The sequence below is a fragment of the Labeo rohita genome, chromosome 12 (assembly GCF_022985175.1).
Source record: "Labeo rohita strain BAU-BD-2019 chromosome 12, IGBB_LRoh.1.0, whole genome shotgun sequence".
NCBI lineage: Eukaryota > Metazoa > Chordata > Actinopteri > Cypriniformes > Cyprinidae > Labeo > Labeo rohita.
The window spans coordinates 24,208,137-24,223,981 of record NC_066880.1 but is presented as its reverse complement, the minus strand read 5'-3'; the positions used below and the strand labels follow the sequence as shown (position 1 = coordinate 24,223,981).

Here is a 15,845-nt window from a genome sequence, read left to right as displayed (position 1 = left end):
TATCGCAGGAATTTATACATACACAGAAAAACATTAGGTGTAGGATTTACTTTAAAACTATTTTTACTCAAAAACTGCAAGTAAATTTCAGTTTTTTTTTCTCTCAAAACTTAGAGAAACTTCACTCTACATATATTGACTGCTTATTTCCATATATTTAAAGTAAATGTGAATGGGTCTGTCAAGAACTAAAAGACAATAAAGAGAATAAAGTAAGTGCTTTATATGATTCATACTCTCTATTTTAATCTTTTGACAGTCTTACAATCATAATAAAGCTTTGTCTGATGAACAGACTGAAATCCTAATTGCCATTCTTGATACTTTTGTTGCTTTTTTTGTCATTTTAGAACTTGGCAGCTCTAGTCACCATTCACATTCAATGAATTTTGAAAAGATCAGCTTGGTTATTATTTAAAAATTCCTCTTTTTTGTTCCATTGAGAACAGAAAAACATATGGGTTTGGAACAACATCAGAGTGAGTAAATAATGACAGAAAAATTGAACTACTTTTGGGTGAATGTATTAAAGTAAAAGCACAGAGATACTATTGCAAGTGTATGTTGAGTCATTTCCAAATATACAACCATAATTCATAAAGCCATTCTTAAACAATACCTAAAATCTAAATAGTGGAAGTAATGATGCAACATGGAGATGACAAAGATCTTCCAACTCTGGAAAATCCACCATCTGATGGATTTCAGTTCAGACACAGACACACGGTAACATCTAGTCTCATATCCACAGCAGACACTCATGCAAGCCGACACGCTCAAAAGGAGCAGGGTTGTAAAGAGGAAAAAGGTGAAAGACCAGTCAAACCTGGCAATACCAGACGCCAAACACACTCAAACACACATAAAACTCATGCAACAGCTGCTCCACCAGTACATGCTGACAACTAGCAAAGAAAGGAATAAACAATTCCATTTGGTTATTCTATCCAAAGCAAAAAATGCAAACAAAAAACACCCGTCATTATCAGTGTTGATATCCATTAGACACATCACAGTTTCCTATAAAAAAAGACTAAATAATTCACCTATATTATTTTATGTGTAAGCAACATAAAACACTCAAGCACCACAACCAATCCTTTTAAACAAGCATATGCATAATTAAAAAACACAAAGCCGAACATTCTTCATTTCTAGAGTTGTAAAAACATTTTGAAAATTAAGACTATAAAAGCAGGCCCCTAGAAAATCATCACTTAAAAAACTCTGAGATGCTCTGTGAGACCAAAAAAATCTAAGAATTTCTATTCCATCCTTAAAAAAAGGCTTTTATACAGATTAACCAAAATGTATTCAGACACATTCAACATTTCTCACATTATCACAGTTTATTCGCTACAGTTTAGAAAATGGTAATAAAATATGACTCAGTGTTAAACTGTGTCATAACAAATTTATCTTGATAATGTCAGATAACTTTGACAGAAATCAAAGTCGTAATGGATTATTACAAACAACTGTTAGTATGACAATATTTACACAACTATCAATACTTTGTTGACTAATTACCAAGAAATGCTTAACTTTGTTCAGTCTGTGGTGTAAAAAGGTGCATTACCAATTAAAGAAAAAACACTTGAGCACTGTATGGAGAATTTGGGGGTATAATATGTCACAGTTAACTTTATTTTGCTATCCTCACAAAGATAAATGAACTATAGTGTCCTGCTAGTAAAAAAAAATGACCTGGTGTCTGAATAATTGTTTGTTTGACTGTATAAATGTAACTATTTTGTACAAAAGTGTAAATGTTGCAGGGTTCGACCGATTATCAGAACCGATATTAAGCATTTTTTTAGTTATCGGTTATTTTCAAAAAATTTAAAAGCATTTAAAAAGTTTTGGTCATAGCCCTTGTTATTTTTAACTCTGACATTAATTTTCATTTTTACACCAAAAATATTGATTCAAAATATCGGTTATCGGTGTACTTGATCTGTAATAATCAGCGTCAGCCCTGAAAAACACATATCGGTCGACCCCTAAAATGTTGCACCACAAATGTGCATAACCAGGCAAGAGGCAGATTATTATATTTAATAATAAAAAAACATGAAAATCGTTACTTGAAATAAAATGAATGTTAACTGAAATAAAATGAAAAAAAAAAAAAAAAAAAAATCCCCATAGCTTCCAAGGCAACATTTCTCAGTTTCAATTCATTTAATTTGTAGAACTAAAACTAAAACACAAATTACTAAAAACTATATATACAAAAAAACTAAAAAACTAATTACAATATGAATAATACATTAATAATTAAGCATCTCCACGATACTAAAAAAAAACACTGACTTGAAGTCAACTATTGGACCAATGAGATTTGACTGTGGGCGGGACTTATCTCAACACCAGAAATAAAACAGGAACCGGAAATGGTGATTAACTAAATGGCTTGTCATACGTCTCATCCTATTGTGTTAGAAAAATGTGCAAGTTTTATTAAAACACAAGCTGAACGACTGTGTTCTAATCCCTGTTTTGGCATTCACATCTCTTTCAACCACAAATACAATTTTTTATAGCCTATGTTTACACTAAGTCAACTTATATTAAATGAATTGGTGTGAAGTGAGTTAGCTGCACTAACATTCAGATTATGTAACATCTCAGTATATAATGACATATTGTGGTCCTAACAGGGTAGTAGGTTAGAATGTGTTATTAATAAAGCAGCATTCTGAATTGAGAGACACTCATTATCGAGACTACCATCTTTAGGGGACAGATTACCCAAAAAGCAGCCAAAAACAAAAATATAAAAATAAAAAAATTTGTCCACACAATCAAAGTCAGTGAGGTTTTGGACCCCATTGACATTCATTTTATGGGCAAAAATGTTCATCAAAATAATTTCTTTTCCAGACAACAGGTTTGGTGACCGAATTTTCATTTTTGGATCAACTGTCCCTTTAAATGTTGTGACTAGTGAATCTCAAGTAAGAATGGCACATGTGTTCTGCAGATACTGGTATCAGCGTCAGACAATCATGGGCAGCAAATCATGGGGCAGCATGCCAATCGATCTGGTTTACATTCTGCATTACACGTGAAAAGGGAAGCAAAACAAGGCTGGCAGCAAGTCCACAGAGCTGACATGAACATGCAGTTTTAATGTCTTTTATTGCTTTTAGATTATCGTAATTTTTCTCTTCCTCCTCTAGGGTTTGAAGAGGTTTTACTTACCGACATTGCAGCATGATCATTGTTGTTATTCTGAGTGGAAACCCCAAGAAAATAAAACACGGACAGGGAAAGAAAGTATAGCGATAATAAATGGACAGACAAAGGAAAATCAGAAAAACCAAGCATGCCTGGCAGAAAATAAATCAAAGGATACATTCACTTACAGGAAAGATGTTACACTGTTGAGAAACCAAAGCATAACCAACTTAAACTGGAGGTTAAAGTAATTTGTTTAAGAGGACAGGGCAGCTGAAGAGAAACGCAGGCAAGCTGTATTGTTTTCAGTGAATGGATGGGTTGGGAGTTATCTGTGCTGATTATTTGCAGGAATAGACAGAGATTTGATTGGTTTTGGGAACGCATGTCTTATGTTTATGTTTTATGACACCTATAACACCAAACACGACATTCTTGTGCACTTATGTATTGATTTACACCTAACAGTGAAAGTCAAAAGAGGGGCATAAACTAGGAAAACGTGTTGGCTCCTAGAACTAGACTGACCATCTAAACACCTATAAATGCAACACTGATTGACGCCACACATGCAATAACACACATTACATGAACCCACGGGTGAAGAATGACCACGGAATCATGGCGAGACTGGAACTTACCGGAAGGTGCGTGAAGACCTGGAAGGTGCTACGCAGGAAGTTAATGAGGTCCATGAGGTAGCCGCTGGCCCTGCCGTCTGATTCTGCCATGCCCCATTCATAATCAGCCAGCTGAATGAATTCATCAATCTTCTGGTTGAGTTTAGTGTATATTTCTCCTTCAGCTGCGTGCCTGGCGTCCTAAAAATAATAAACCATACATTCAAATTCCTCCAGAAGTGGAAAATCACTGTTACAACCAACTGCTACACGATTCCTGGGATGCTACTGAACGGTATTAAAACAATAAATATTGTCAAAAAGAAAAAAACAAAAGAAATAAAAAAAATAAATAAATAAATTAATTAAATACATACATCTATACATAAATAAATGTGAAAAAAAACTACAACAAAAAAACAAATGCAATTCCAAGTTGTAAACAAATTTGGAAAATTTATCCAAATTCCAATAAAACAAAAAAATAAATACATACATATATACATAAATAAATGTGAAAAAAACAGCAACAACAAAAACAAATGCAATTCCAAGTTGTAAAACAACAAAATTCCTCCAGAAGCGTACAAACACTAGTACAACCAACTGCTAAAAGATTTTTGGGATGTTTTTAAACAGTACTGAAACAATAAATGTTGCAACCAATAATTGTCTGCTATTTTGGTTAACTTCTAACAAAAAAAAATAAATAAATTTAAAAATTGGAAAACAAAATTGAAAAACGTGTCTGCTTTTTTGTTGTTTAAATAGAATAAAATAAAATTAATTAAAATTAAAAATCAAATCAAATCAAATCATTAAAAAAATTAAATTAAATAAAAATTGAAAAATTCCTCCAGAACGAGGAAAATAAATTTAGGAAAATAATTTTTAAGTTCTGGAAATTAAAATTAAATAAAATTTGGAAAAAAGCATAAAATAAAATACAATTTAGAAAATTCCTCCAGGAGGAAGGAAAATATATTTTGCAAAATACAATTTAACAAAATAAGGAAAAAAAAGAAGAATAAAATAAATGATTTTTGGGATGTTTTTAAACAGTATTGAAACAATAAATGTTGCAACCAATAAATGTCTGCTTTTTTGTTTAACTTAAAATAAGATCAAATAAAAGTATTGGAACGAAAATGTTGAGACCAATAAAGGTCTGCTTTGTTGGTTAACTTCTCATAATAAAAATAAAATAAAATAAAATTTTGAAAATAAAATAAAATAATATTTGTAAAATAAAATAAAATCTGGAAATAAAATACAAATAAAATGTGGAAAATAAAATGAAATAAAATTAAATTAAAAAAATAAAATAAAATACATTTGGAAAACGTATTATACAAACACTGGTACAACCAACTGCTAAAAGATTTTTGAGATTTTTTAAAACAGTATTGAAACAATAAATGTTGCAACCAATAAATGTCTGCTTTTTAGGTTAACTTCTAACACAAAAAAATAAAATAAATTTAAAAACTGGAAAACAAAATTGGAAAACAACATTCGGAAAATTCCTCCGGAAGTGTATAAACACTAGTATGACCAATTTTCAATTAAATCCTGGGAAGCATTTAAACAGTACAGAAACAAACTGTGCAACGAATGCCTGTTATTTGTTTTACTTTTAACACTACAATCAAAAATATTCAAATGCATATCAAATGGAAAGCATTTCATGCATATCAAATTGTAAAAATTTCCTAACAAATGCAAATAATGATTCAAAAACAGCAAAATATGGAAAATCTCTAGTTGCGCTGGTAATCAATTGCCAGTTCAAGCAATAAATTTTGCAACCACTAAATCACCATGCAACAATCAAACAAATTTGCACAGACATCGAAAGGTAATAATTATCTGTCAAATGCAATTCCAAGTTGCAAAACAACAAAATACGAAAAAAAAGGGTGGGTGTTAATACTTACGCAATGCAATCAACATGCTTCTGCGTGTTTAATGAGTGAAAAAAGGTCACCCAATAACCCCAGTGCTAACTTTTCATGCAACAATTAAAAATATTTTGCATGCATATCAAATGGCAAACCTGTGGTGGATCTTAAATGGTTAAAAAAAAAACAACAACAACTTCTCAAATGCAATTTCACACTGTAAAACAACAAAAAGTGGAGGGGTGAATTCTTATGCAATGCATTGTAATCAAACTTGAGCAATGCTTACACGCTGCTGCATGTTTAATGACTCAAAAAGAGGTCATCCAATAACACCTCCGTTTAGATTACTTTTAACACAGTGGCATCAAAACAAGCTCTGTAAGGATTTGGTGAAGCCTGAGGCGGCTCCTGTCCTGTGCTGTAGATGACAGCTTTACTCTGAGTGAACCACTCCAGACGGCTGATCTCTGATCATAGTGTGCCTGTGGCGGTTATACAACTAAGTGAAATGTGTAATTAAAGAACATGTCTGTGAATGACTTTTACCTTGAAGGTGGAAAGCCCGTACAGTCTTGTGGTGTGAACCGTTTCCGGAGAAACATTGGTGATGTTTGTGATAAAATCCTCCAGGTATTTACACGCGTGCTCTAAATGGGTGGTGTTGATGATAATTTGAACTAGCTGAAAAACATAACAGGAAGGAAGTTGTATGTTATTTTCAAACTGAGCTACGCAGACAGAATGAGGCGATCGGTCACGTTAACGTTACCTCAGTTAATCCTATGTGTGGCTTTTTGATGAGATTTTGCAAGCAGCTGCTCAACGTCCTTGTCAGCAGTAGGTTGGTGGATTTACGGAGCATGTCGTCAATCTCGGTTGAGCTGAAATGAAAGTTAACCAAGAAATCTGTTCAATCTTTGCATGAAGACTCATTTTCTAATTAAGTGTCATACTATATTTAATGGCGGCGTTTTAGTGCCACGTAAAAAAAAAAAAAAAAAAAGATTACGAGATTAAAGTCATAATATTCTGACTTTATTCTCACCATTTCAACTTCATTCTCGAAACATTTGACTATTCTTGTCATTTTGACTTTATTCCTAAATATTTTGACTTTATTCTCGTAATTTCAGCTTCACTCTCGAAACATTTCGACTTTATTCTCAAAACATTTTAACTATTCTCATAATTTTGACTTTATTCCTAAATATTTCGACTTTATTCTCACAATTTCAACTTCATTCTCGAAACATTTTGACTATTCCCATAATTTTGACTTTTTTCCTAAATATTTCGACTTTATTCTCACAATTTTGACTTTATTCTTACATTCTGACTTCATTCTTGAAACATTTCAACTTTGTGCTTTTGACTATATTCTCAAAGCATTTTGACTTTTTCTCACAATTTGACTTCATTCTCGAAACATTTTGATTTTATTCTCAAAACATTTTGACTATTCTCGTAATTTTGACTTGATTCCTAAATATTTCAACTTTATTCTCACAATTTCGATTTCATTCTCGAAACATTTTGACTTTATTTTCGAAACATTGACTTTATTCTCGAAACATTTCGACTTCATTCTCGAAACATTTAAACTTTTTTTTTGTAATTTCAACTTTATTCTTAAAACATATCGACTTTATTCGTAAAGAGTAGGGGTACATTTTACATCAACATAAAAAAAGTGCAAAAACTTAGCTTAGCTTATTAGCAAAAAGCTACATTGTTTTGAAAACAACTGAGCCAATAAGAAACATTAAAAATGTATTTGCATCTCTATTTTTGGTACATTATGCCCCCAAAATGATCTTTCTTCTGCAGAATGCAAAATAATTCATTTTAAAAAATGTTAAAACAACATTGGACACCACTGACATTCATTGTATGGACAAAAACATTTTGTGAATAAAGGTGTGTAAATTATGACAGAATTTCCTTCTTTTCTTTTTTTTTTTTTGTTGTACTTTCTTTAACCAAGCATAACCTGCTTGCTGTCTGCACCCATTAGTAATGACCGGGTCCGTGACTAGCCCTACTGCTGCCCAGCACGCTTGTAAGGTGTGAGTGTTTACAGGACACTGCTGGTTGGTGTTGATTTTGCGGTTGGGGACTGTGTGTCTCAGTGTGAGGTGTTGATTAGGAGGGAGTGATCAGGTGGGAAACGCTCCATGAAGAGGTGCAGAGGTCGCTCATTATCGCTTGCTTAAATAACAAAGAAACCATTAGAGAGGAGTGTGAAATCTCCAGTCGTTTGCATTGATTAGCCGAGGGACAGGAGGGGAAAAGAGTGTGTTAGATCAATCCATAAGTGCTATGACAGCCTCATGTGGGTCTCCTCACACTCTTCTTGGGCTCAAAGCAAAAACGGTTTGGCTAGATGTCTGTGAAAATGCCTGGCTCAGCCATTGCAATGAGAAGACAGCTGACTGATATGTTTTTTGATGGCCAACATAAAGCCAATATACGGTGCCAGTCAGAAGTTTGGAATCAGTAAGACTTGCTCTTTAAAAAAGATTCTTACTCTAATCAAGTATTTATTTAAAATATAAATCTTTTCTAACAATATAAGTCTTTGCTATAACTTTTTATAATTGTAACATCCTTGCAGAACAAAAGTATTACTATAAAAATAAAAAAAATTAAATTTACTGACCACAAACACTTGAATGGTAGTGTATATTGTTACGAAAGATTTCTATTTTAAATAAATGCTGTTCTTTTTAATCTTTTACTTATCAAAGAATCCTAAAAAAATACCACAGGTTCCAAAAAATATTCATCAGCACAACTGTTTCCAGCAATCATAATAAATCAACACATTAGAATGATTCTGAAGAATCATGAGACATCATCAGACACTGAAGACTTATTAGATTAAATTGTTCTGAAATGATTTCTACTAGAAATCATTTGAAAATGAATCAATATGAATATAATAATTACATTACTTCATTTAAAGAAAGTAAATAACATTTTGCAAATGTATATTTATTTTACATAATATTTGCTAAATTAAAAATCATTTTTGCATCACTGCAGTGACATTCATATTTGTTTTAAATAATATTTACTAAATTAGAAATGATTTGAAAATGTGCATCAATATGAAAAAAATTAAAAGATGTATCTGAAAGATATGACTTCAATTTAAAGATAGAAAATAACATGTATTGAAATTTATTTTACATAATATTTACTAAATTGGAAATAATTTGAAAACGTGCATAAATATGAAAATTTTTATAAATTTTAAGATTTATCTGTCTTCAGTCGTGAAGAAATTATGGTTTTTGAGGAAAGCATTGCAGGATTTTTCTCCATATAATGGACTTCATTGGTGCCCTGAATTTGAACTTCCAAAATGCAGTTTAAATGCAGCTTCAAAGGGCTCTAAATGATCCCAGCCGAGGATAGCGAAATGATCGGTCTTTTTTGTTTTTTTTCAAAAAATAAAAATTTGTATACTTTTTAAGCACAAAAACTCATGTAGCACAGGCTTTGGGATGCGCATCCACGATGCTACGAATTAGTAATGGGTCGTTCTTGAACGATTCTTTCATTTTGAACGAATCTTTAATGTGACTCTGGAAGAACGAGTCATCTCGGGGAGTGATTCGTTCAGTCGCGCATGCGCAACATCCTATTAGGTTCTGTACTGGAATTATTTCACCTGTTTCGAGTCTTCGAGTTTTTCGAGTTGTTCATTCATCTTAAGGGGCTGTCACGTGATGAACGAACGACTCAAACCCGAAAACTTGTCAGATAAGAGGTGAGGTGAGCTAATCACAGACTAAAGATCCAGGTAAACAATGAATAATTTTTTTCTGTTTCTTATAGCATTATAGTTTTGTCTTGTTTGTAATGTGATCAACATTTGTGTAAGCAGTAGATGTGTTAGGGAAGTATCACATAACATTTTAATTATATTTTGCTAAAATGAACGAAAAGACTCGTTCATTTTGCTGAACGAGACTCAAAGGTCTGAATCGGTAAAATGATCCGAACTTCCCATCACTACTACGAATCATGTGTAAGTTCATCGTCTGTGTACTGAGTATGGCGAAAAATCTTATTTTCTCCTACAACTTAAGAGGAGGACATCGTAGTACCTTTTTGTTTGTAAACAGCGTTTACAACAGAAACTTTCTTAGTCTTAAACACTGGGTGTGTAGTTCTGCCTACGTTCCGCGTGATCTTTCGATGTGATTCAATAGTACATAGCGTCGTGAACGCGCATCCCAGAACCTCAAGCTTTTGTGCTTAAAAAGTATATAAAAATTTATTTTCCGAAAAAAATGACCGATCGTTTCACTAGATAAGACCCTTCTTATCGTTTAGAGCCCTTTGAAGCTGCATTTAAACTACATTTTTCAAAATTCTGAAATACTTTCCTCAAAAACCATAATTTCTTCACAACTGAAGACAGAAAGACATAAACATTTTGGATGACAAGGGGGTGAGTAAATTATTTGTGAACTGTTGTTCTGGAAGTGGAGTTCTCCTTTAAGAGAATCTAAAAGTTGGAATCTATAAGTTTGCAAGGTATGTGGCACTGAATATTTCTGAGATATACATTCAGCATTGCCAAAAGTCATACTTTCGACACTTGTTGGGCAAAAACTTTTAAACAATGCCAAGTATTGGTCAGCATATCAGCATTGGTGGCGATACACTGGTCAACCACTAATCTCTAAGCTGAGCAACAGCGGCTACTCGCCTCGGAGGGACGGTGGGAGGTAAAATCCTCCAGCTATGTGCACTTCTAACCCTCTGGGAAAGAATTTGGGGTGCCAGTGACAAGCACAACACAGACCCCTCACAACGACCAGCCGAATGCCACAGAGCTTAAAGAGAACAAATATTGGCAGAAGAGATGGCTGGAGGTGGAGGGGAGGGTGCTGGTTTTAAAGACAGTTCAGACCCGTAAATGAGGGCTTCCCATGGAGAAGGTCATGTCACGATAACAGCTTCACAAGCCATACTGACAAAGTGACAAATTCTGTTTCTAGATGTCTTCCGTTTGGTTGTTTTGCTAACAAGGGTGATTCTGCATCCAAAGCTGATTGTCTGTTGATGTGGATTCATGGGTGTTTTGGGTTCGGCTCACCTGCGATGGAGTGACTCTGAGAACTTCAAGCTGGCGTAAATGAATTCCTTCACTTGAGAGTAGATTTGAGGCACTGACTGGGACATGGGCAGCTTCTTTGGAAATTGTTGCTGTTTAATAAAGCAAGACAGACAATAAAAGGTGATTCATGTCCAGTCAATAGGAAAAGACATTCACAACCCATTTTCCGAGAAACACTTACACTTGCTTTTGTGAATCATGTTGTTCACTTGTGAATCACACTAGTACATATATGTTTTTCCCTGAGACTATTCTGACACCATACAAGGCACTAATCATCTCAATTAATTTGCCAAAAAGGCTTTCTTGGGAAAAAAAATCTGTCAGAACATCCATCAGCATGTTAGACTGATTTCTGAATTACTGCATTAATGGCTGCTAAAAAATCATCACAGGAATAAATTCCATTTCAAAATATATGAAATATATTAATGTAATAAACATAAAAATCATAATTATTCCAACCTTTTCTATCTCTGCATCATGGAAGGGGAAGCGACTGACCACGGCCTTATACTCCTCTTCATTTTCCACTGGAATGGGGCTGTAGTTGTCCTGCTCAAAAATATCCCTGATTCGGCAGAGGAAACACAGATGTCACTGTATAATGCAGAATCTAGCCATATCAATTCAATGCAGTTGTAATTCAGCTCACCTGAACAGCAGGGCCCATTTCTTGAGCAATGTTTCATTGTACTGATCTCTAACCTCAAACAAAAGGTCAAAAAGTCTGTTCACAGGGAAGCCATAACCCTACAAAACCAATGCAGTTACAGTGAGTAAGCAGCAGATATTACAGCATATCTCTTAAAATGTAGAGCATATAGACATCTTGACATATTAATGGTTAATATAATGTAATATAACGTGATTGGAAATCAACAGACATGCTTTAAACAAAACATGGTTGAAGAATACCTGTAAAGTGTCTGCAAATATAACTATCAGGTTCTTCAGTTCCAGGACCAGGTCAGGATCATTGCAGTAAGACTAGAGGGTCAAAAAAATCAATAATAATGATAAGAATGACAACAAAATGGTGCATTTTCACATTAGCACTATTCACAATGTGTTTAGAATATTAGGCATCTGTGGATCTCTCAAAATCTCAGGTCATGTGCAGAAATGTGCAGGTCACACACAGAGCAAAAAGATTTTACAAGATTTTAAAATGAAAGCCAATTTTACCATGATGCACACACACAAAAAATTAAGCAATAAAGTAATTAAACTTTTTTTTTACTATTTAAATGAAACGTTTTCTGATTTCAAATCTGAATTTTTAGCATTTTTTAGCATTACAAACAATTCTTAATATTCTGATTTGCTGCTCAAAAAACATTTATTATTATGATGATGTTGAAAACAGCTGAGTAGAATTTCTTCAGGTTTCTTTAATGGAAAGTTCAAAAGAACAGCATTTGTCTGAAATATAAATCTTTTGTGACATTATACATTTCTTTATCATCACCTTTAATTAATTTAAAGCATCCTTGATAAATGAAAGTATTAATTTTTATAATTTCTTTTAAAAATTAAACTGACTCAAGCTTTTGAATGGTACAGTGCATAATGTTACAAAAGCTTTTTATTTCGGAGAAATGCTGATCTTTGGATCTTTCTATTCATCAAAGAATCCTGAGGAAAATGTTTGAATATTGATAATAATAATAAAAAATGTTTCTTGAACAGCTAATCAGCATATTAGAATGATTTCTAAAAGATCATGTTACACTGAAGACTGGAGTAATGATACTGAAAATTTAGTTTTGATCACAGGAATAAATTACGTTTTAAACTATATTCAAATAGAAAGCAGTTATTTTACATAGTAAAAATATTTCAAAATATTAGTGCTTTTGCTGCTTGGTGAGCAGAAGATAATTCTTTAAAAAAAAAAAAAAAACATTCAAAATCTCACTGTTCAAAAACGTTTGACGTAGTGTATACACACCCATAAATTTTACTTAATCATGACAATGACATCACCATGCAAAAGTATCATAATAGTATCTATTAATTATCCTTCTTTTAATTTTGGTGTGAAATATAAGCGTTTCATTTGATTCACCCCTACAACTGCACTATAAAACCTTGTATTATCCATTGATTCAAACTGAGGATCCAAGATTCACTGAATCACATTTCTGAGGACCAGATTAGTTTAGGTTCAGAATTTCCCTCTAAATGGGTAACTCACAGCCAGTCACTCATTGATCAAATACACTTGTGTCTTAATGAGTCTGTAGGTTACATTAGCATCTAAATAAGGCCGTCCGGCCCTCCCCCGCCGCTGATGGAGAAGGCCCGTCCGTAAGGTTAAATAGAAGAGAGCAGTGCTTGACCCAGGCAGGGGAGTGATGACTGACAGGATTAGTCAATGTCTGAGCACACAGGCCTGCCCACCCACTGACGTATGAAACCCCACGGCACCGTACGGCACCGCTCCAATCCCTGAGGATCTGTCATGTGATAAGTGTTCAAACTCAAAACACACTCCATCACATCATTAAAAAACAAAACTATTTGAGACTCTTAAAAGAAGAACAGCCCCCAAGTTAAAGACGTACTGATAAACTTTTGTTATTACCATCTTTTAATACATACTATTTACTTTATTCATTTTATTAGGTAATTAAAACTATAAAGAATACTATAAGCACCGTAATATGTCGTTATTGTGCTATTGTGCTATATAATTAATAATATTTTAATGATAATTTGCTTTTTAATGTTAATTCGATTTTTATTATCTTTGTTGCATACTTAAATTGGAACTTGTTTAAAATAAGCAAAATGTTAATTATTTAAATAAAAAGTAAATAAATAATAGTAAATCTCAATGTAACTACATAATGATTTAAATATAGACATTTTCATTTGAATATATAACAATAGAAAAGTAATAATTTTAAATAATAATAATAGTACAAATACAAATAAAAAGAGGGTCATTACATATATTTGGTGTCTGTAAAACACTATATATATAAATGTAATTGTGCATATATTATATGTAAGTATAATATATAAAATACTAAAATGATAAATATTTTTGATCATATTTGCATGTATTTGTGTATATACACTACCGTTCAAAAGTTTGGGGTCAGTAAGACTTGTAATAGTCTTTAAAGAAGTCTCTTATGCTCATCAAGGCTGCATTTATTTGATTAAAAATATAGAAAAAAAACAGTAATATTGCAAAATGTTTTTACAATATAAAATAATGTTTTTTATTTTAACATACTTTAAAATAGAATTTATTCCTGTGATGAAAAGCTGAATTTTTATCAGCTGTTACTCCAGTCTTAAGTGTCACATGATCCTTCAGAAATCATTCTAATATGCGGATTTATTATTAGAATGATCAATGTTGGATAATATCAACAGTTGTGCTGCCAAATATTTTTTGGAACCTGTGATTTTTTTTTTTTTTTTTTTTCAGGATTCTTTCATGAATAACAAGTTTAAAAAGTACAGTGTTTATTCAAAATATAAATATTTTATAACAATGTAAATTATTTATTATTAACTTTTAAGAAACTTTTAATTATTAACTTAATACATCCTTGGTGAATAAAAGTATTAATTTCTTAAAAAAAAAAAAAAAAAAAAAAAAAAAAAAAGAAACAATAAAAATGTACTGACATTTTGTGTACATTTTATATATATATATATATATATATATAAAAATGTGTGCGTGTGTATGTATATATATATATATATATATATATACATACAAATATATAAAATCTATAATTTATAACATAATAATATATTTTTAATTTAAATACATATTTTTTACATATAAAATATTTATATATGTATATATATATATATATATATATATATATATACACACATACGTATATATATATATATATATATATATATATATATACACACACACACACACACACACGCACATACACAGCACACATTATGTAAATACAAACTCATTTTGTGATATTAATATTTATATAATGTATGTGTGTGTATATATACATAAATGTAATTGTGTATATTTTATATGTGAATATACTACTACTACTAATAATAATAATAATAATTTATATATATATATAAAAAAATACTTCCGATTAATTGACTTGACAGCATTAACGCAAACACCCACACACGTTGTGTTTCTATGTTTTATGGGGATATTCATATAATGGTTTTTATACTGTACCAACCGTATTTTCTATCACCCTACAACTACACATACCCTACACCTAAATCTAGCCCTCACAGGAGACTGTGCACACTTTTACTTCCTCAAAAAAACTCATTCTGTATGATTTATAAGCCTGTTTCCTCATGGGGACCTAAAAAATGTCCCCACAAGGTCCAAATTTACTGGTATTACTATCCTTGTGGGGACATTTGGGGACCTAAATACCAGGTGCACACACACACCCACACACACAAACACACATATAGTGATTTGAGCTGGAATGGCACTAGAAACATGTTGCTGTCCCAGTTTTTGCCAGCCTAATGCAGTTCCCAGTCAATTACTGATAAGTGTTTAACTAGTTAATGATTTACAGTGAACTGCAGATGTGAGTTTATCCTAACGCTATGAGAGAAACCACTATCAACATTAACATATGGCTGGCAGCAGCTTTAGCATCCCCAAAGAACATTTAACCATGAGCCAGACGAGTCTCTTCAAGGTTGGTGGGGTTTGATAGTGAGGGTGGTTGTACAGGAGCTGTAGGTTTGATTTACAGCCCCTTGCACTAGTGTGATTCTCTTGTTAAACATTTAGATAGGGCGCAGTGGCCTGCCTCTCAGACGTGGGGAGTGAGTGCGTAAATCACACGGTTAAATAAGCACTGGTCAGGCTGCAACACACGCCGTCACTCCACACTTCAGGACATGATGTACTTCATTGACAAGCATGTGGACGAGAACACAAACACACACTTGTGGATATATAACCCCTTACAACATAATACAAGGCCGTAGAGTATTTCATTGGATACTATTTAAATT

General features: G+C 32.5%; 1 protein-coding gene across 7 annotated transcripts in view; it reads right to left on the bottom strand.

The window, feature by feature from the left end:
• The window catches only part of exoc6 (exocyst complex component 6), a 67,483-nt gene that overhangs the window by 18,817 nt on the left and 32,821 nt on the right, over positions 1-15,845 (bottom strand). For 4 of the 7 annotated variants that reach the window (XM_051123849.1, XM_051123850.1, XM_051123853.1 and 1 more), the window contains exons 12-18: positions 11,760-11,831; positions 11,497-11,594; positions 11,307-11,412; positions 10,821-10,930; positions 6,477-6,588; positions 6,254-6,388; positions 3,825-4,004 (exon numbers count right to left, since the gene is read on the bottom strand). In XM_051123849.1, the coding sequence (XP_050979806.1) occupies positions 3,825-4,004; positions 6,254-6,388; positions 6,477-6,588; positions 10,821-10,930; positions 11,307-11,412; positions 11,497-11,594; positions 11,760-11,831 (813 nt within the window). Of the gene's footprint in view, positions 1-3,207; positions 3,238-3,824; positions 4,005-6,253; positions 6,389-6,476; positions 6,589-10,820; positions 10,931-11,306; positions 11,413-11,496; positions 11,595-11,759; positions 11,832-15,845 lie in introns of all 7 variants that reach the window. The other 3 variants (XM_051123847.1, XM_051123848.1, XM_051123851.1) reach the window with 1 other exon arrangement.